The 23,288-nt window shown below is 38.5% G+C and overlaps 1 protein-coding gene across 1 annotated transcript; it reads right to left on the bottom strand.

Moving 5' to 3' along the window:
- Positions 1 to 223: 223 nt before the first annotated feature.
- Positions 224 to 23,241, bottom strand: TOPBP1 (DNA topoisomerase II binding protein 1). Its single transcript, XM_021531253.2, has 27 exons — positions 22,891 to 23,241; positions 22,221 to 22,355; positions 21,546 to 21,689; positions 20,857 to 21,038; positions 20,542 to 20,735; positions 19,566 to 19,745; positions 18,469 to 18,638; positions 17,786 to 17,949; positions 16,640 to 16,887; positions 16,032 to 16,351; positions 15,094 to 15,266; positions 13,861 to 14,072; positions 13,012 to 13,301; positions 11,536 to 11,709; positions 10,515 to 10,624; positions 9,341 to 9,464; positions 8,813 to 8,965; positions 8,212 to 8,320; positions 7,417 to 7,609; positions 6,406 to 6,632; positions 5,199 to 5,362; positions 4,135 to 4,249; positions 3,461 to 3,624; positions 2,424 to 2,564; positions 1,407 to 1,496; positions 804 to 965; positions 224 to 463 (listed from the first exon to the last, which is right to left on the bottom strand). The coding sequence occupies exons 1-27, from the start codon at positions 22,969 to 22,971 to the stop codon at positions 320 to 322; spliced, it is 4,563 nt and encodes a 1,520-aa protein (XP_021386928.2). The 5' UTR covers positions 22,972 to 23,241; the 3' UTR covers positions 224 to 319.
- Positions 23,242 to 23,288: the final 47 nt, after the last annotated feature.

Here is a 23,288-nt window from a genome sequence, read left to right as displayed (position 1 = left end):
AACACACAGATAAAAGATGTGATAAGCATTTTACAAATGATTTCTAAACTATTATTATACAACTGTGTCTACACAGACAAAACCACTAGTCCAGTGATGGGATAGTTTGGATATGTTAAAGTATGTTTTGGATGAATTTTTGCCGTATTTTTAGATGCTACTGGTAGCCAAAGCAATCTTTCCTATAAGTATTACTGCAAATTTATTTTAATCTCAGGACAAGTTAGAAGTGAAATTCAAAGCTTTTAATTTTTTGGGCAAGAATGGAAAAATATAAATATGAATTTAAAAATGTACAAATTAAAAACAGAGAATATGCTTAGTGTATTCTGGATCGCTTGACTCTGCTCATTTCTCCCAGCGCTTTTCTTTTCTGGGATGATCCAATTCCAAGATCTGAGTTATTCTGAAGGTAAGACTCAGCTTCTGGCAGGCAGTAAGACTCCATAGGGGGAGGTGGATCCTTCAGTATAGAAAGAAAAAAAGGAATGGGTCAGCTGAAGAAGAGCAGCTTCTGAGATAAAAGAAACAGCTCATTAGTTGTCTAAAACTGAAACAACAAACATTATACACCTACATTTTAAATACGCTTTGCAAGCAGCTCCCTACCCTGCAAGAGATCCCACTGCCAGCACCAGAACAAGTCATGTTAGAGCATAAATTTGAGGTCACAGACCAAAGCCCTCAGCACAGGCACCTTGTGGCCACAATTCCTGGCAAAGGAGGCCCGTGACTGGTAGAGCAGCCAGCCCCTGCAGGGGGCTGGGGCAGTGTGGCAGGTGGGGAGCCCGGGCTGTGCCCACCTGGATGAGGTAGTCAGCAATGTACTCGGGTTTGAGGCAGTTCACTCCCTGGGCTGCTGCCTCTGCCACATTCACCCTGGAGTCATCTGGCTTCAGCTTACTGAAGTCGGCAAAGAGGTGAGTTGCTTCTTTAAACAGAGATGCAGAATGGCCAGAGAACACCTACAAACAAAACACAACCCACAAAAGTTTAGTTGTGTTTCTTCCCCAAGACAAACAGTTCATGACCTTTAATTTCACTCATCAAACTAACAGAAACCAGTGGGAAATCAAATACTATTTACAGCTGCACTCTGTACCATCACATACCTGTCCAAAAGGGTGATTCTTCCCATCAGAGCAGGGCACAGAAATTCTATCCTCAATTCCCACCAGCAGTACTGACTTGTCTAACTCAGACAAGCTGCTCTGCCTGACCACTTGCAAAGTGAAGATGACAAAGCTTTTTCCTCCCACCCTTTGACCATGTCTCAGCTACCCTGTGTAAGCAATTTTGTTCATTAAAACCTTTTACTCACATGAAAAATGCCCAGCACAGAGTTAAGCAGAAAGAAAAAAGTAATTAAACAAGCATATATGTATTTTTTTTCAAACAATACATACTTTTGCTCCTCCTGACTGAAGAAGGCGCCTGAAACCTGCTTCCTTGGTTTGATCAACATTCACAATCACTTTCCAACCACTGAAAGCTCCCTAGATAAATGACAGTTCAGTCAAAAGTATGCTGGTACTGAAAAAGTGCAAAGATGTAACGGGTCTATAATTTATCCCTTTTGAGAATATCCATCAGACGAAGACTTGCAATACCTAGTTTTTCCTTTAAGTATGAATGCCAGAAAAAAAAATCCACAAACATACAGCTACCAGCCCCCTCTAAGGAAAGACTCTTGCAGAGAGTGTGCTTTCCAAAACACCAGACACAGTGAAAAATTTATGTTAAAAAACGCCCAGTAACTTGGAAACATCTTCCCCTGTTCCCCCAGGATGCGCTTGGTTACAGTAACAGCATAGAGGGCAAACTGGTTGCCTCCTAGAAATACTCAGTGTGGTTTCCACATAGGCAAAGGGTGTGGGGGATTTGTTACAAGCATTCCTTTTAAAAAGGTTACTGTAAAACACACACCAGATTTTTCCTGACATAACTGAAACATCATCTTTTAATGAATCCTCAACTGCAGTGCCTGATATGAGAGGAGTTGAAAGTCTTTGGGGAGTTCAAGTCTCTCTTCCAAAAATCTCACTGAAAGACTATGAAACCAATAACCAGTTTTGGTTTCCTAACAGAGCTGAGTTTGGTTAGTTCTCCAGTCAGAGCTCTGAAGAATAAACATCATCTTCCTGGTTGAGGGACATTTACATAACTAGCCACACTGCAGCCTTGCAAAACATGAACACTGGTTCAGAAGAGACTAAGACTTTTAATATACCATCACAGAATTTTTTTTTTTTTAAACAAAATTACTTAACTAGAATATCTAGAATATATCAAGCCAAGACATTCTGTTCTTGATAACAAGACAAGTTACCTTCCCCTGACAGTGAAATTTTTAATTTCTTGCTGACAATCCCTGTCCTGTCCATCCACACTGTACAGCTTACATTACAGGAGTGTCTATATACCTCAACAACACCGGTTTCTTGCTTCCCTTTATGAATTTTTTTCCTCCACCTCATGGCTGCCAGTGCCAGTTTCTTCTGGTTTACATTGATTCCAGACAGAACATTAAGTATGGAGTTACTGCCCCACTCATAGTCTTCTTCCTGAAACAATCATCACCTTGAATTACAAACCAGTCCTGCCAACTTTATCAGCAGAAAAATAGATTTTTAAAAACTCACACCAAAGAGAAAATAAAAACACCTGAAACAAATCCCATCTCACTCTAGATATATATATATATGGATTTTATCTAGCCAAGATAGTTCTGTGTAAAATTAGAGCTACAGCTCTGAATTGCACATTTATCTAGACTAACTCATGTTTTCTGTGACATCAAATCTTGCACACAACCCGATTCCTCTTGCAGTTACATGTACAATAGAATTCAACATCAGGACAAAGCATCTCACTACACTGGATACCACTGATTATATTTCTGCAGTGTCTTCCAAAACAATTAAAGTTAGTTTTAATGCATATAAGGATATGAAGCAGTCTACAGGCATTACTTCAAAGTTAGCCTGGTCAATGTAAAAGAACTGTCTGAGCCAGGAGAAGTGGAAAATTAACAATTAGGAAGGCATCAGAAGAGGTAGAGCTCAAAAATATTTACATACATGGTTATAAAACCAAATAATTTAAAAACAATATATGCTAATTTATTGAAAGAATCAAGATTTTATTCCTGGTTTAACAAGAGCCATGTAAATTTAGCTGATAACAGTGAGAATTTACCAAAAGGTATTAAAAGACTCAATTTTAAGAAACAAATATAAAAAGCACAGGTATTTCATTTATCTTATCAGGAGTTTGGTGCAGGGCTAGTTTTCAGACAAAGCTGGCCAAAAACCTCTCAGATTTTGGATTCTCTAGAACTCCCATGGCTTGGGCACCCTAAACTAGCAATGGGTTTTGTGAAGTTGCCTTTCCCTAGTAGTGCAAAACAAAAATGCAAAAAAGTCAAACACACTCATGCCATAGTGCTAGGGTGACATGCCTGAACAAAGCAGCCAGCTCCTCTACACGCCTCCAGGTAGGAACGATGAAGCACCCACTTTCCAGCTGCCATCGAAGCCAGGAATTTCTCATTCCGAAGAGGATGTCCCACAACAATGTGTGTGCAACTCGGATCAAAGTACTGTTTCTCAAGTACTATTCCACCTTGAATTGAGGAATTAATTGGATTCAAGTTACCCAAGTGTCATGCTGCACGCAGAAAGGATCAACTCAAAGTGAGAATTATTTGAATTTGGACAAAAAATCAGCTCAAATTTCCATGGAGAGTATTATCATTGAAATGACATGGGCAGAAGCTGCTAGGGAGGGAAAAGCAGCTAGGAAAGAGTGGCTCTGTAAAATGTCACAACACAGACAGGAATGAGAGACACCAGAAGAGAGCCCATCCTGGGCACTCCCAACAGTAGAGAATGAGGCTGTTGTAAAGAGAGCTAAAAGAAATCTAGCAGAAGACAAAACCATTGCTGTTTTATGGCAAAGCTGATTGCTCTCACAATAGTAACACTATATTTAAAGAACTGCTCACAAGCACAGAAAGCCATAAATTTGAGACCTCAAATCTGATGAGTCACTAACAGAAGCAGTTTCTTCTCCCCAACAAGCCACAGCTGAGTAGACACATAGTATTCTTTGCATTTCACAAATATCCAGTACCTAATTTCTCAATCAGATGGCAGTAATCAAATCTTTCTTGAGGGTTAAGAGAAGACAGCTGAAATTTAGGAAGTTTTTCTATTTCTTCATCAGCTTTCTCATCTTCAGTAACAACCTAAAAATACAGTAACAGATTTTGAAAATAAGGCAGAACTATTAGGTTGACAGCTGACTATTTCTCTGCCAAATATTCTGGGTTGTTTATATATTAAGTTTCCTTTTATCTGGGAAAAGGAGAATCAAACCTGTCAGTCACTTGACAAAAAGCTTGGATCTTAACATACTATCCTTCGGCTCCTGCTTGAACTTCCTCTTGGTTCCCCCTTTCTTCAGGGCACAGCTGAACTTATCTGTCCTAACAAGTAATCTTTCATTCACATCCATGGAATGCCAGGTTGAACACATGAAGAAATCAGCACTGATCTATCACACTGCCTCATTCACTCACTTTCTCTCAAGTCAGAATACTATATTCTTTGAGGGCCTTTCCACTAACATGACACATTAAGGCTCTGAAGACACAGAGCTGTTGAAACTTTGAGCACCAAGTGACACACTGCAGGTGAGACTACAAACTCATTTTCCTTTCCCTTTCCAAGTTCAATATGAAACAGAATTTTAAACCAGGTTTTGGCAGAAAAATAATTTCCTATTTGTACCTAAACATAAAATTCCAGATACCACCAAAGAAACAAAAGCCTAAATTTTTTTCTGTCATCCTAACACGGCTGGAGGAGTTCCAAGTAGTACACATAGTAATTCTTCACTCCAAAGCCTGCCTTAGCATTCCAGCACCAACTAATGGGACAAAAACCTTCATTTGTCTAAAACAAACAAGGTTTATTTTTTTGAGCAAGCATTATTTGTTTAAAATTTCAAAGGAAGGGGGAGTATTGAAAATAACAGAAAAAAAGAGAATAGAACTGCACAAAAGTAATCCACCTCAAGATTTTCAATCCAGATCTGCACATTTTATATTTATCATCAAGTCCAAAATTTCTTTAAAGTATAACTGCATCTCACAAAATACTGATCATCATAAATATTTTCCCCATTTGACAAACCTTTTCTTTGGGCTCTGGTGCCACAGGAGGGTTAGCCAGGGGGAATGCAATGCTGGGGGCCTGTGGAGTAGGTATCAAGTTGTCCTTTAAGGGTGTTTTGGGATCTCTATATATGGGATTCTTCAGATTGTCAGTCACATCTCCATGATCAGCCTCAGCAACAGCTGTGAAAGTAAAGTAGTGTTGCATGACTTGCCTTTGGCAGAATATAATTACCTATAAAGTAAAAGATAAAATAAAAATAACTCCCCACAATTGCTGTACACAACATGTACAGTTATATTTCACCTGCCTTTCATAAAGATGTTAATCTTTATACTACAACCCACCAACAGCAATATTGCAATCATGTCCCTGAATGCTCTGCTTTTAAAAAAACACCTGAAGAACTCAAATGATCTGATTTCTTTGGCTAAACTGCACTGATTTGGTTGAAACAAAAACCAGCTGAATGGGATTATGTAATTTTCTTCAACCTCCTCTAAGACAAGGTCAGTTTTCAGGAAGACTGCTGCCACAGAAACTCTGCAAGTAGACGGAGGGAAGGAGTTGGTGACAGCAGGGAGAGAGAAATAAAGGATTCTGCTATCTCAGAACAGAAAGAAAGCAAAACAGATGAAAAATCATCTGGTTTTGGAAGAAAAGTCCTAACAACAGACTTCAGACTTCAAGAACAGGGAACATAAAGTATCTTTACCAAATCCTAACCCAAGCATGTCCATCAGCAACTTGACACGTCTTTGTTTTTTGGGTCTGTGAGTTAATCTTGTACCCCAATTTTTCACTTATAAATATTTCCACTACAATGCAAAACATTTTGCTCATGGTATTCCCATTAGAATTCAACTATACTTACCTGAGAGGTTACCTGGAAACCAGCTGTAGTTCAAAAAAACAAAGAAACCAAAACAATTTGGAAAATTTTATGAAGTCTTTCAAGTTGGCTTTTTTTGGAGCCACTGCAGCCTATTTTTAGACAAGCACTGCCTTGGCGTTTGACCACAAATGAACAGGAAAGCTTCTCTTTAAAAAAAAGCAACACATAATGGAACTCAAAGATGTGAAACTGTATTTCTGGCCTTTTGAGAAATGCCAACCATCCTCTCTTTTTCTGTAGGCAGAACTGAAATACTACTGTATTTTAGAAGTCCCAAAGACCAAATGGATGCTGTTGCGCAGAACAAGGATATTGCATTTGTGATTTTACCTATACCAGCCATCTTTGCATCAGGTACAGATCCTTTGAGGGCAGACTCATCCATGTTCTTATTGGTGTTACTCTGACCTTGCTCAAGGCACTGAGAAGGACTATTAGGCCACTGAAGGTTGCTGACAAGTCTTGCTCTCTCTTCCCTCGCAGTAGGATCATCCCAAATGATCTGCTCACTCTGGGATTGCTCTGTATTTATATCTGCCAGTGTCTGGCGGGACTGCCTAAGGGAAAAACCAAGACACCTTACACACTCATTTTACAGAAGACTTCCATTCTAGGAGGCAATGTGTTAATGATCACATCAACTGCAGCACCCAAGTGACCTCATTATTAGCAATTATGGCTGGGAAAGGGGAAAGTTTCAGTATAGAAGCTATTCTAACACCCTGGCTTTATGAATCTAAGTGTCAGCATGGCTGAAAATGTGCACCCAAAATACCAGTAGATATTTTTTTATTATGTGCATATTAGCAAGTTATTGTAAAATCAGTGTACCTTACTCAATATTTTTAAAGCCTATTTCTTTGCAAATAGGCACCAAACTAAATGAATAATTTTGCAAGGGTTCCATTACTGTCTTACTGCACATCAGTGTTGATGGAGTTCAAAAAGAAAAAAAACATTCACAGAGGTGCTTTGCAGCAATGCCTACTATTTCTTTATGCCCTATGTTGTAAGCATTTATGCACACTTTCTTCAAAACCTGTAAGAACACTAAGGAATCTGAAGAGAAAGAAAATAAACCAGTTCAAAACCTGAACATTAAAAGCAATCATACTATTCTGGTTTCTATAAAAAACAAAAGACACCCACTATGGATTAAGATACTATTCTGACTTTACCTAGCACATCCAGTTAAAGATTCTGAATTGCAGGAGAAGCAACTCCAGCACATCAGTAGAAACAGACAATACATCTGAAAACCTTGGAGACATACTCAAATTTCAATGAATGTCTAAATACGTGCAAGGACAAAATAAGATTCATTTAAATACAAATCCATACCTTAGAGCTTCCAAGACCCTACTGCGGCCATTTCGCACAGACCGTGCGCTATCAGGAGTGGCTGGAGAGCCATCAAAGCTGCTCCTTGAAAGGGATCCTCTTTGCCCTTGTGGTTTCACTAGTGATGTGGCAGACATGAGCTCCTGCAGCTGCCTTTGGAAGTTCTCCCTCATTTCTAGTGCTTGCGTTAAAACTTCAGAGAAGAAACAAAACTCATAATATCACAACTCTTATACTGAAACGGGTGAAAAGTGAATAACTGCTCACTATTTCAATGAAAACTGAAATTTCAGTCAACCTCCCTCCTCCACCAGGACAAAGACTATATATTAAAAAGAGGAAAAGTACTTGGGCAAGAATATAGAGGAAAACTACATATGCCCTAAGTCACCTATTCTCAGACACAAGGAGAGATCTCCATTTGGTTCACTTCTGAATCTTCTCACACAATCCAATTTAGATCCACAATAACACATTTAATTACATAATATATACTCCAAAACAAAAGTCTGTTACATTAAGGATGAACTTCAGTGTTTTAAAGACAAAGAATTGGCAATTAAGTATCTTCCAATGACTGGTCATGGTTTTCTTGTGGGCTGTCAAGATCTTTAAAAGAGAGAGGAAAACCCTTTGCTGGCATCCAGCAGCAATAAAAGCTAGCTGTACTTGACCAGTATATTAATATGCTACCTAAAGTTTCCAGATCTTAGCATTCAGCACCCAGAACTGCAAAGGCTCATATTGATAGTATGGCAGTCCATGAATATTCTGAAAACGGCGATTTACATTTACCTCCTTTGGATTCACTTGCCACAATTTGTTCTTCCCCTACAGTGACTGTTTCCTTTATTTGGTCAGTGGTTGCATCATCTTCAGCATCATCTTCATCCACTGGAATAATCTAAAGCCAATGAAGAAAAGTAGATTTCTCAAATACCTTTTTTTCCTTTTTTTTTTCTTTTTAACCATGTCTGACACTTGTATAAATTCTGAAGATCATTAATCTTGCCTTAGAGTAAATCTAACCTTTCTGCTACTGCAATGACAGTAGAACAGTGAACAGTAGCATGGGTGACAACTCCTACTCTGCAGTGTTAACATCTGCTAAAGCTAGTTCACACCTTGGATCTCATTACCTAAAAGAAAAGATATCTATCTATTCAAATTTGGAAATGCTGAAATGCCTGTGTTTTCCTCCACCACCCTAGAAGAAGAATATTACAAATGCAGAAAAACCTTACAGAACATCTGCAATAGCTACTATTAATGACTAGCTAAACCTGATAGAGGACATTGCTGAATTAGTATCAATGTTTTTATTACTATGTTAATATAACTATTAACTGAATTCAAATCACTTCATGGAACCATGAATTCCTATCACATATCATACCTCATTTTCCTCTGCTGGTTTTCCAGTTGAAAGAGGTTTACTGAAGGAGGAGGAGAGCCTGATGTCTTGAGCTGCACTGATGTCCAGGCTCATTTTGGGATTGTAAGTGTGAGGAAAGAGAGATTCAGGAAGCCGTTTACATTCTCGGGCACTCTGCAATAACATCAGTTATTAAGAGAAAGATGAGGAACTGTTTGAGATAGAAGAAACTTCACACCTAAGCATAAGAGAAGTACAATAAAAACACTGTCAAAAGAAGTACTTCACACAAGGGGAAAAACATGGTTGCTATTCTGGGAAAAATGTAGCAGAAGTGTTCAGCAGAAGAGAATTTATCTTTTCCTTATAGAGAACAATGTAAATGTACATCAGTGAAAAGAGATCACTCTTTAATTAAAAGCAGGGTGCAAAACATCAGTCCTTATACATGTTCAGTATAAATGCATACAGAAAACCTACTGCCATATAACTGGTTTTAAGCCTTCATTTCCCTTTACTTTTAAATAGGGAACAAAACAAGCTTCATACCTCTAAAAGCCAATGTTCTGAAACAATATGTATACCCCGTTCTTTAACAGATTTATACTCCTTATTGTTATCGTTCTGTCCTCCCTTATAGATGAAGTGTGTTACTGTTTCATCAAAGCACCATCTGGAAAAGAGAACAAAATACAACTTGAAGATAGAACTTCTATCAAAAAGTATCATAAATCCAACTCAAAAATTTTCCTCTTGTTCAAGTTAAAGTAGTTTTGCCTATTTTGTTATGCCACAATAAACAATGAACCCACTTTCTTTGACAGAAAAGACAGCATTCAATTTCATGATAGCACAATGTCAACGTGTTTTGAGAGCACCCCTGAAGGAAATAAAACTAAATAGAATAAACATATGGAAAATAGGGCTTTTGCTTTATGTTTTGCTTTGTTTTTAAATAGGATTTTAAAACAGTTTCTGAAAAGAATGCATGACCCAGGACCAGAGCTTCTTCTTTTGTTGTCCAAATATTGAACTGCAAGTGAAATACTGATTCTTGAAGCTCAAAATAAACAAATATGAAGACTGTTACTTTTTCAACTGATAAAAACAAGTACTTTATAGCTAATCCAAGTATCTTCAGCATTTCTAAGGTACTACCAAACGTAAGGGTAACCTCCTTCACACCATGAATAAAAACACTTTTATAAAAGTCAGTAGCAAAACATGTAAATCAGATTTAGTGGAAGCAGAATTCTGTCTTAAATTAAAAATGTTAGTTTGTAGTTTCTTTTCAGGATAACCTGTTTTTGCTAAGCTTGGCCCAGAACACTGACTTAGCCATGCTTACAGTCTAGAAAATAATTTGTTTTGAGACAGGGAGAAACAAACAAATTCACATTAGATTCAAAATGTAAAATACAAAGCAAATGTTAAACTAACCAAAAGATAAATTTCTTCAAACCAAAGAAGAAAACAAAATCTGCAATTCAAGAAGACTTCTGGACAGTCTTTCTGAGATGAATTTACAAAGAACACAGGGACTGCAGATGGGGCAGGGAAAAATGGCCTTATTTCACACTACAAGTGGATGACTTGTAAGGTTGTTTAGGATGGTGAAATCTAATGTTAAGCTGTAGCAAAAGGCATAACTGGATGCAAAGATTCAAAGTTGTTAGAATTCACATCAGTGCAAAAGCTCAGAAGCCACTGTATTGGCTGATACCTGTAGTCTGCTCCAAGAGAGGCTGCTACTGCATTCAGCTCCCTTTGCCTCTTACTAAGTTTTTTACTAACGTATATAACAGCATCAGCTAGAGGCTTGGGGTCTTCTTCCTGGTCAAGCAACAGGGATAAAAGCACAAGAGTCATGATTAGAAGGCTTCTGTATCAATAACAAAAGTACTTTCATATTTAGTGAAGCATGTATTAAAATATACAGTGACAACAAAGGTAAGATAAACACACTTTCTCTATTTTTGTGCTCCCCTACCCATGTTCAAAACCCAGCACTAGTAACATACAATGCAGTAGGAATGCCAAGACAAAGATTCAGCCAGCCTCCCTAGAACATACTCTACTCCTTTCATCGCAGGCTGAACACTGAAATTAAGAAATTATGAAACCTGATGCTACTGAAGTATTTCATTGTAGAGGAGTGAGAGAAGTAAGACTAAGGCACTACAAAACAAGAAGTAGCAGCCTTCCCTTTGGTCATTAGCTTTCTTGCCCCTCCAAAAGTAAGCAGTGCACTAACATGGCAAGCAATACATAAATCCTCCCTTTCCTCCTACACCTTTTTGTTTTCTCTCACTTTTCTTCTATTAAGCACAGAGAAAAGCAGGAAAAGAAGACACATGCATTAATAAAGAACTCTGAACTTTAGTCCAAGACAAAATATCTAACCCTGTTCAGGTGGAACCGGAGAATTTCTTAATTATGGTATCATTTCAATACTACAGAGTCTAAATCGGTACATAGTTATATGCCATGTTACTTAGCAACTGCTTAATAATCAAGACAGTAGTGCAGATAGTAGAAAATTTTAAATTCTTTGTCTTTCATAAGGAAATTCCCCTATCTTACATTCCTTTAACTGTCACTGAAGAACACATAATCCTATGAAATTATATTCAAAAAGATAACAAATAACAATTTATAAATCCCTTTGTAACTTAAATCACAAAAGAAAAAGCTTTTTCTTAGTTAAACGTATGCTCCAACAACTAAACCTCCAAATTTCCTACCACTTCTGGCTGTGCAGCAGCCAACTGAGGGCTGGCAGTAAGAGCTGCTGCATGAGTTGTGCTGCTTGCCAGTGCCAGTTTCAAGTTTCTGCCAATGACTTCAGAGAGAGGTGTGCTCAGTTTCCTGGTTCTTTGTTCAGGACCTCTAGGAGTTTGCAGAGCTTCCAGAGCATCCTACAAAAAAAAAAACAAAACAAAACAAAACAAAAAAAAAAACCCAACTGACTGACTGACTTTAATGAACACCTTAAAAAATTCTCACTCAGGTGCAAGTTTTAAAATACAGTAGGACTTTGTATTCCTAAACCAGGACAGCAAACTACAGCTACCAAGTGCAACCGTAGAACCACTGCACAAAAGCTGTACAAGGCAAACCCAATCTTAGGGTCTGCAGAAGCAAAATAAGAAGACAACAGTTTATTAATCTCTCTGTTCACTGAGAACACAGAGAGTTCTGATGAACAGTGAGTTCATCACTGAGAACTGCCCTAAATGGAAAAGCCAGTGACCAACCCAGGTACTCCTAACCTCAACCAACTACTTTAATGTACTCACACCTTGCCTCACAAGAGTTGCATACGAGTATGTGAGTCTATCTGCACCTTCAAAATACCATTTCACACTGTCCTTTTTTATATAAAAAGAGAAAGTTTGGCCTAGAATAAAATTATCAGAGCCTTCACTCCATGAAGCAGAACTAGCTAAAGAGAACACCAGATTTTTCTATGTTTGCAACATGTTTTGTCCTATTGTGAGCAGAGGGATTAAAAAAAAATACAGAAAACCCTGCCACAACAGACAACCCACAAACAGCCCCCCAAGAAACCTAACAACTCTGCAGGAATTCAATGCATTGATCTTTAAGTTAAGGCCTTGAAATTTAAAAACAAATCTGAAGCCTTCCAAAGCATACCTGAGTCATTCAGGAGCTCTTCCACTGAAGATACTCCCTAAGTGTCAGGGATTTTTTTTGGCTGCATTTTCTAGCCTAATGTGGCCTTCAGAATAAGACAATGAAAAATCCCAAGCATCTTTCAGCTTGTAATAATAGATTTGTAATTGCTCTAAAGCAATTACTTTAAAACATGCCATCAAAGCAGTATTTCATCAGAAAATGCAAACACTTGTTTACAAATACATGGAGCAATTCCAAGGTGCCTTGTCACGTTTATCAGTCTCTGGATGCAAAGAACACAGACTGGATACTGTCTGAGGTGCAGGACACACAAGCATATGGTGCAATAAGCACAAAGGAGATTTGCTAAGGACATAACAACACTTACTATTCAAAAAATTGAGTCCACAGGCCATTAACTAAACTATATAAATAAGCCAGTTTTCCTGGCTTTGTTCAAACAGGAAAGTCTGTATGTGAACAGCATAAAAATGGGTAAAAGCACAAGTCTCTGTGCTGTTTAAAGTTTATGCACATCAAACAGTACTGGCCACACAGACTAAAAAGTTTGCAAAAATCACCTTTACATCAAAAGAGGGCTTGAAGAACTTGTCTTCAGAAAGAAACTTCGATGGTGTGTCAAGATTTAAAGATGGTTCTTTTAGAAGTGGCCCCCCTTGTGCAAGAGGAGTTGTCTTCCCAGTATGATGAGAGATTACAGCTTGGAAAGCTTTACTCTGAAACCTGTTGATATCAAGGGGGGTCACAGGCCCTTTTTTTCCAGCTTCAAGAAGATGAATAGGGTGTTCCAAATCAGGACATTTAACAGTTGCTGGTGTCTTGCTAAGCTGAGTAACGAAACTCTCCATATCTTTAAAAGAAACAAACAAGTAAATTGGTTTTCCATTTGAACACAAGACTCCACACACTCTTATTTAAACAGCAACCATGAAGAACTGAAGAGAGGGGCATCAAATCATTGCAGGCTAACAAGTCTGAAGTCCTAAGATCAATCTCTCATCAATTCCCATGCAAGCTACAGAACAGCACACATGCCAAAAAGGACAAAGCTGAGACAGTGAGCTTCAATCCCAGCTGACTGATAACCACAAGAGTCCACTGCCTCCACCAGATTTGCAGCAAATGCACAATATCATTTCTGTAATCACAACTTCAACAGCATGGCTGTATGTACAACCTGGTCTAATGGAAAGAGTCCCTGTCCCTGGCAAGGGGTTGTAACTACGTGATCTTCAAGGTCCCTTCAAACTCAAAGCAATCTACAATTCTATCTTTATATTTGGAAAAATATCCTTTAGCTCTAATACTGTGAAGGTATTAGGAAAGAAAATTTTATCACACCTGCCTTCTTTATTGTAAACAAACAGTACAATGACACAATGATATCCCCTAGCTTGCTAAGAACCAACCTTCAGCCACTGCATTCTCAACCAAGAACTTGCTTTCATCTGCCCGTTTTCCTGTCCTTGCAGACTGCAAAAGCCAAGCTACAGTGACTGCTGGCAAATTCCACTTCTTCGCAGCTTCATACTTGGAGCCGTTCGGGTCTCTCACCACAAGATGGGTGCTGGCAAACATTCCTTTTTTCACACTGGCTTTCCGCACAAAGAATTCTTGAACTCTACAATTAGGTTGATAAAACATTCATTTAGTCATAAACAACATTAACCTAGGGCACACTTATTGTAAATTGTAGTCTCACAACAGAAAAAGAAACAATAGAAATAGATATTTAAGGCAACTCATTTTGTACTTTACAGCCTAACCTGCACAAAAGAAAAAAAAAAATACCCCCCCCAAAAAAACCCCAAAACAACAACCAGAAAATGATACACAGTAATGTTTTGCTTCTACCAGCATTGAAAACAGTATTTCTCACACTCCAGCAATCCTCCAGCAACATCCCATTTTCAAATCATACGCTAGGCCTAACATTCTTCAGCAAGATGAATGGCACAGGCTTGCTTCCCTTCCAGAGCCAACAAGCACCACTTCCAAATGAACAACAGTTTTCCTTATATTACAGTTTTTCTCTTATTATCAAGGACACAATCTTGCAAAAAGATGAGAACTCATCAGCGAAGAATTTAGTTCAAACAGGCTACAAACGAGATCAAATGATACTTACTCTAAGCTACACTATTTTACTGTGTCATGACTAAACATGTTTTTCTTAAAATTTTTCAAAGATTTTGGTGAACTGTAAGCAAATAGGGCCCCACTCCTTAGGAGCTGGGATACTGAATGGGGTTCACCATGCTTATGAGGTTGAGTCAGATGGTACTGAAGTGGTCCTTTCCTAGACAACCAAAAAGTAACTTGGAAAGCCACATCTGAAAACTTGACTTTCAATGATTGGTTCAAGAACAGAATAAAAAGTTGCTGAGACTCAGTTACTGAGAAAAAAGAAAATGAGCATATTCTAGTAGAAATTAGACTCTGTGCGTACTGAGCATTATTTCCTTAAAAGAGAGCAGAATTCAAGACCTATGTAATGATGTTTCATTGCTTCAGCACCAGATTTTGTAAATGAATGGAACTCAAAAGATCTTTAACTCCAATATTTGTACAGAAGAAATTAAATGCTAACAGCAGCACACTAGCTCTTGAAGAACAAGGAGAAACCATGACAGGAGAAGTACCTGGCTCCCAGCAGTTCTGCCAGATAAACAAGAGAGTCTCTCTCTGCACCTGTGAACTGGCTAAAAGAAAGTACACAATCTTCCAGAGGGGTAGCTCCTTCCATTACCACGACTGGTGTGAAAAGTGGATTGGATCGGATGTCTAAAAGAGCCTGCTGTTCCACACATGTTATCTTCAAGAAGGCAAAAGACAGAAAAATGTCAATCAAGCCAAATAGTAACAAAGCCAACAAGATTTCAGCAACTCTACAACAGACTCAACAATGAGCAATTGTCCTTCCATTATCACACCTGAGACAAAGTATTTCCCATTGGATCAAACTCCTTTTTTAGACCATGTCTATTTTGTCAAGGTTGACATACTAAAGCATTATTCAGAACTTTACAGTTACTAAAGTTCCAACCCTGCAGGTTCCCATAAAACTGGAGGTTTCCAGTTCAGTACATGATCAGAGGGGTCTGTATAGATTTACTTCACAGGAAGTTACCTACTACTGAAAGTTACTAGCAGCAGGTAGTTTATATCATGGGCCTGCTCTTGCCAAATATGGTTAACATTCTTTGACTTTTAAGCTATAAAGACTTGCTCTTCTGACACAAATCAAAAACAGAAGCCATAAAAAGCATGAAGCAAACAAAAATATCAAATCATTATTAGTCAACTAGCTCCTTCTACAGTTCATGCTGTCAGACCTCATGTAAGCTTGGGTCACAACAATGCAGTCCTATTTAACGGTCTTGTAGAAAATGAAGTTAAACAGGTAAGACCCCCTAGAGATGCAGAGGCTTTAATGAGGGCTTTTGTTTAGTACACTTAAATGAAATTAGGCTAATATCTTCTTCTTATTTAAGCCATTAATAACTCCATTCTGACAAGACGAATTTCTAATACAAATACCTGTTTATTTGGGAATTGATTGAGAAAGTAAATCCCTTACCAGCCATGTATTTGTGACGACGTCACCAACAGTTGCCTTCACGGTGCACCCTAATATAGGCACCACAGCATAGTCTGCAATGGTTCTGCTTTGCAGTGGCAGAACTTCCCCAGCATTCTCCTTTATAATATCTGCAATGCAGGACTCATCCTCCTCACCAAAACCCAGAAGAAGAAATCTCTTCCTGAAAAATAAGCCTCCTTCAGCCAATGCAGAAGACTCTGCCAAAGACCCATTACAGACAGAAGGCTGATTCTCTCCTTGGGCAGTCGAGTTAGTAACATCACTGAAGGTTTTGGATGTTATTTTTTCAATGTCATCTGAAAGGTTAAAGAAAAATAAAATAGAACCAAGTATAATAATTGTTTGACAAGAACATCAAAGACAACCCGAAACAGTTTAATGATGAAATTATAGGATCATGCTGTTTTCAGACAGGCTTTAGTTTAAAACTGTTCTATATAGACCTATTTAATTTTGAATTTTGAAACACAAAGCAGAAGTTAACTTACTAGATATGAATGAATATTTAATAAGGAAATTCTGCAAGCTCAAATGCTAATTATGAGCAGTTAAACCTTCTACAGTATGCTGAGCCTAGTACATACCTAGTGTAGAATAGTTATTTACATATTGAGAAAGGAAGTCATCTTCAGCAGTTTGCTGGTGCTTTATAATGTTCACAGCATCTTTCTTCAAGAGACTAGTTTTTTTGGGAAAAATTGACTTCATTCCAGGTTGTTCTAAAATTGGATTCTCCAGCAACTGGTAGTTTAGAGGGATATAGTGTTCCACTGGACATAGACAACCTTTACCAAATGATTCCAGCAACCACTTTGCTGTCACTATATGAGGCCTATAAAATAAAATGTTGTATAAACAAGTCACAGCAGGTTTTAGACCAAAAACCACAGTATATACACACACATACAAAGCCTGTAACTCTAATCCCTTAATTCTTTTAGTCTGAGAACAGATTATTTCATAATTATTTTCTACAACATAAATGGTATCTGCCGCTGTATTGCCAAGTTCTTCCTCCTCAATGCACTAATAAATGCACATTAACACCTCTTTTCACCAATAAGAACACTTGCTTTTCTTCTCTTTGAGGTCCCCCACGGCTACTCAAAGATATAGTACTGAAAAGCATATGTGGACATACTTATTACTACTAGCTGTAAGTCTTTTCATTTAAATCAAGAAGTACTTAATATTTTGAAATCAATATGTAATTCCAAAGAATCATACAATGGTTTAGAAGGAAACTTAAAGATCATCAAGTTCCAACCCTCCCTGCCATGAGCACATTTGACTAGACTAGGTTGCTCCAACCTGGCCTTGGACACTTAAAGGGATGGGGCAACACAGCTTCTCTGAGCAACCAGAGAAGCCATCACCCTCACAGTAAAGAATTTCTTTCTAATATCTAAACTAAACCTCCCCTCTTCCAGTTTAAGGCTACTCCTCCCTGTCCTGTCTGCATGTCCTTGCCAAAAGTTCCTTTCCACTTCCCTTGTAGGCTCCCTTCAGGTACTGGAAGGCCACAATTAGGTCACCCCAAATCCTTCTCAAACTAATCCTCTCAGCCTCTTTTGGCAGGAGAGGTGCTCCATCCCTCCCACCATATCTTGGCGGCCCTCCTCTGAACTCACTCCATCATTCTGATGCATTTCCTGTGCTGGGGACCCCAGAATTGGTGAGAGAAAGAAAACGAGGTGTAACTAGACCTTAAGCAACACAGTTATCACAACCTGTGAGCTGTCTTGTCCAAAAAGTGTTTCAGCTCATCATTACTTTCCCCCACAATGACATGAGTAACATCTTCATTAAGTTGATTAAATCGAACACCACCACCGCAATTAATAAGCCTTCTCATCTTGTCCAGCTTTCTGCCACTGAAGCCACAGAGATAGATCTACAAAGAGAACACAGCAACAAATAAAGACTTAAAAATGTAAAAAAAAAAAAAAAAAGGTAGAATGTTTTGGTATAATTCGTTTCAACTGCTGCAAAACACAAAGTAATGCTGCAGCTTCTGAGAAGCAGCAAAAAAAAAAGTTAAGCATTTATAAAGATTAATTTAGCTTTGCAAATTAATCTAGCAAAGTTTTAATGTTTACTAATGAAATGAATCCCTGGAATTGCATAAGCAAAAAAAAAAAAAAAAAAGACCAAATAAACACACACACTAATTCTAGAACCTGTTCACTCTAATGTTTAAATACAAATGCCTATGAATATAAACTTCATACTTCTACTACATTTTAATATAATTATACTCACACAGATATGCAAGCACACACACAAACAAGCACATGGACAGAAAATAAATCTGGTATTTGTTGCTGACCATGGAAATAGTGCCAGTGCTTCAACATAGATCCTTTTGCATTGTAAAAACTGAACATTTCAAAGTATACACTGTTAAACATACTCGACACCCATCTAACAAATCTTCAGCGGCTTGAAAAGAACTTATGTCCAAGTTTTCCAGCTCATCAGAAACAGGATCCAGTCTGCTGCTCATAGATGAACTACATGCAGTTTCATTAACACCACTCAAATTGATATTGGAAATGTGGCTGACATCCGAAAAGGCATGATCTTTAAATAAAAAAAATGAAAAAGGAGGCATTAGATTTTGCTCAGCTCTCTCCACTGCTTCACTAAAGAAAATACAAACTTGCCACTTACAATTTTGTGATGCTACAAGGAAAAGTTAAGTTTGAAGAACTAAAAATACTACGTAAGTGAAACCTTTACTAAACCAAGGGGTTTCTTTACACACAGATTGAGCATCATCTTACTAGATAACATGCTAATATGTCTTCTATTTATCTCCTAGGTGATGACACCTATGACACAGCAGCCAGTGAGACTTGTTTTGAAAGCTGTTATTCCAGTTTTGTGGACATCTAGTAGAAATACTTTTAAAATTAAACAGGACTATTTATTGTAGAGAAATCAACTCCAGTTTAAGAGGAGTCAGCATCAGGTGAATGCACATTAAAGTTGGCTGTATCTTTTAGGCTACCATGTGCACTTACAGAATATCCAAGTATTTTTAACTGTTCTTCTGTTATTAGCATGGAATAAATAAAAGCAAGTGTATAAATAAAAATTAAATAGAAAAAGATCAATAAAAACTTATTTCCCACCCCACAAAGACTGTTGTAAGATTAAACTCATTATAAACACTTGTTTTAAACTTAAATGTATGAATAATTATGCTTTTGTAGGACTTACAGATATACACTACACCACTGGTTCCCAAGCAGACAATCGTACACCTAATTAAAGTTTACTTTTTTAACAATCATCCACACATTTTAAGTCTAGACACTTGTTGGAATATTCAACATGCATAAAAGCTATCTGTTACGTTTTAAGCTTAAGTGAATCTAGAACCCAAACTATCAAATCACTATTTATATAAAAAAGCAAGCAACTTACTCATCTCAAAATAGTCCTTCCTCTTTAACACAAATATTTCCTACATTATTGAAACACGTTTTAAAATATCTTACGTACTGGGAGGCTTGCTGGTGTCATTTGTAGGTGTTGATGTGCTGGGTGCATTACTCAGTTTTGATCCAGCCTCTATTTTATACATTGTCTCATCCTGACAGAAGCCCTTCTTGATGCTGTCAGAAAACCACTGCATAGACACACAGTGCACATTCCACTTTTTGGCACATTCATACTTCTGACCTTCCAGATGAAAACAAAATTTTTAAAAAAATAGTCACAAAGATTAAAACATCAAACAGTGATTACTGAAAGATGGCTGCACATTAAGAAAATGTAGAAATTCAAATAACTGATTTTAATTGACAAATGGTGTTATACTAAACAGTTGATAAGCTAATTATGCTGTAATTAAAGTTAGAGAAGAAAAATCTCATGAATGGCTAACCTATAGTATGACAAGGCATTAAAGAAACAAAAAAGGAAAAAAAGCTTTAAAGCTTTCAAGCACACACAAAAAAAGGGGAAAAAAAGTCCCAGCATATTTCACTGTAGGCAAACAGAGGGAAATCAAGGGAAAAAAAACCCAAACCCTTCCTTTCTTCTCACAATAAAACTAAAACCCTTTCAATCTTCCCAAGAGAGAGGAAAAGGAGCTTTCATTTTACCTTAGTAGGGAATTTGGAAGGCACAAAGAATAATCAGTTAAAAAACATCAGGCCACAATCCAATTTCAATCACAGTACAAATTAAGTCCTATCCTGCTCTCCCCAAAAAAATTATTTTCTTTATCCCCTCTAGGATTCTCCCTTTTCCTTTCTTTGAATGCCATCTATCTATCTGGCTTTTTTTCCTCTTTTGTTCTTTCTCATGACTTTACACCAAAACAAAGGTGCCCTGTGTTACTCTTTCCATCAACAGAGAAGCAGTAAGAGCAACACTGAAGCAGACACAGAGGCAGTTCAAGCTCCTGTGCTTACACACCTTCACACTACTTCAACTCCAGACGTGAAAACAGCATTAATTCTGTCAGTTTTACCTTTTGGCTCTTGAACTATGAGGTGAGTGCATTCATTCATCTTCAGCTGGCCCGTGTACTGCCCACCATGCTCAGTAGTGAGGCGCTGCACTTCTTTCCTGTCGGAGCTGCTTAAGCCAGTGACACAAATTGTGCAGCCAAGGAACACAGGACAGACGTAGTCTTCCACGTTAACATCAGTGTACCTCACCATGCTACAGGAATGAATGAGAGAAAACAGTCATTTTGCAAGTAAAATCAACTATGAAAAAGAAATTAGTCTGTACATAAGAATTACCATTATCCAAAACAAAATCAGTTTTGTTTTTTTCATACCCTTGCTGAGATTTATCCCACAATGTCTTAACCCAAGAGGGAAGCAAAATAGGTTTCTTCAGGGAAGCAGCTACCAAGTATTTCTTGCTGCCAACTTCTCCAGCTATAAGATGAGTTACTGACATGTTGAGATCTCTGTATACACATCCACCCATCATTTGCACATATTTATGAACTTCTTCCTGGATGGGGAAAAAAACAGAGAAAACAGACAGGAGAAAAAAGAACCTATGTGGCAGTCATGTTCACTTTGCACCAAAAACATGGATTTCAATTGTCCACGATTTCCCCTAAAAATACCAACTAGATATATATGGAAGCCATAAAAAGGAAACTGTAATTTCCATTTTATTTGCACTTATGATGAACATAATATATACCCTAAATATATACCCTAAATAAAAACATGACAATTGTGGTCTATGAGCAAAACTTTGCAGATGGTTACCATTTCAGGAAGTACTAGAAAAAAATATCAGAATAAATATAAAGTAAACATATATAATCATATTTGAGGTGTATTAATACATTAATAGACCACACATAGTCCACAAGGTACAGAAGACTTGATGGATCTAGACACAGGCACAATGAGACATATATGCTCTGACTGCTGCCTTACTAATGAACAATGCAAAGCAAGTATCAATGATAACCAGCTAAACAATCCATCCTTGGGAAGGCCTTACCCTCACGTCCTTCTCCAGGCTGGTACAGGACACTGTGACATCAGCCATGGTCATGTTGTACACGGGATACTCAGCTCTTGGGACACAGCGCTGCGACTGCATGCAGTACAGAACTACCTGTGGTCCAACAATCCTACAGCCAAGCTGCAATAAAATAACAGGGAAAGCACAAAGAAAATAAGCAGGGTGTTCATTTGCATCAGGAAGGCTTTTCTTGTCCCTGAATTCTGAAGAAGGCAGGGCTCTTGGTCTGTCCTCCGCCTTCTTCTCTACAACCTCCAGGTAGCTGACAGTTCTGGTTTTACTTTCAGTTCTGGTTTTACTTTCAGTTCTGGTTTTTCTGTACAATCCTTGTAGATTTTCTGACTCAGTAAAAACAGCTGATGCTATGGCTAAGGCCAAAGGACTCCAGCTAGCCTGTGTCCATTAGACAATACCTTGCAGATGAAACCAAATCAACTTTATCAGGAGCTCAGGGACTCCAGCAGAGAACATGCCATTTACTTTTCCAAATGTTTAAAAATAATCATTATGCTTTGCATAATGATTAATAATAAATAATAATCATACACTGCTACACGCAGTGCAGAAGAGAACATGCAGGATATAAATATGGACATGAGTGCTTCTAAAAAGGAAAGAACAGAGCTCAAAGTAAGTTGCTGGATGCCATACCTTTTTGAGATGACTGAAACCCATGCCACTGAAAGGATCACAAATGTAAAGTGACTTATCATTTTCTTTTATATTGAGTACTGTTTCTTCTTCAAGGATCTGGAGATGTTCTTCTGACTGGAATTCTTTTATAGCCTGCAGGTAAATGATGTGTACAACAACATTTATTTAATTAGCAAATAATTAATAAAGAAGCAATCCTGTGCAAACTACACAAGTGCACGTCCTTGCAACAGCTCACAACAAAGCTACTATGCAAACAGGTATTGGCAGAAGGGCTAAAACACCTCTTCACAATATTCTAACTTAAATATTTCGCAAAGAAGCCTTCAGGACCTGATCCTGCCATATGGTGCCTTTGGCTCCCACTAACCTCCTAAGGTGTAAAACAATGCAGAGTGCTCAGATGAGCGACCACCATCCAGGCCTTACATGTCCCTTCCCTATATGTCACCAGGTTTTGAAACTGAAGCTACTTCATGAGGCTCTCCAACAAAACTGTTCTTGTTCAACAAGCTTTACTACACACTAACACCCCTGCTATAGAAAGAGATTTATTTCCAGGAGTACAGACGTAAGTTAGTTTATTGTATGGCATATACAGCCGAACTCCGACACAGAAATCACACTCCAGTTCACCAAGTTCACCCAGGTCACCAAACCCACTTACCTCAAGAGCTTTAGAAAAATACTCCGAGCTCCCGGCAGACTTTATGAACTTCACAAAAAACGGGTCCTTACTACTTCTCATCCTTCAACTACGAAGCAAAACCCAGTGAGCGCGCTGACATTCCCGCCGCAGCCCGGAAGCCCTCTCGCCCCTGGCGCTGTCCGCGCCGGGCCAGGGGCCCAGCACACGCCGCCCGGCCTCGGCGGCACCGGCTTCAAACGCGCACGGAGGGGCGGGGACTGGCCGACCCCAACCGAGAAGCCCCCTCCCCACCGGGAAGCCCGTTCCCCACCGGGAGGCCCGTTCCCCACAGGGCCAAGGCCCGCACGGACGGGTCCCTGCCGGGCAGCGGGTGCGCGGCGCTCCCGGTGCGCGGCGCTCCCAGCCCCGACGGACCC

The sequence above is a fragment of the Lonchura striata genome, chromosome 1, assembly GCF_046129695.1.
Source record: "Lonchura striata isolate bLonStr1 chromosome 1, bLonStr1.mat, whole genome shotgun sequence".
In the NCBI taxonomy this organism is placed as follows: domain Eukaryota; kingdom Metazoa; phylum Chordata; class Aves; order Passeriformes; family Estrildidae; genus Lonchura; species Lonchura striata.
Note: the sequence above shows the minus strand (reverse complement) of the source record. Positions and strands in the feature narration are given on the sequence as shown.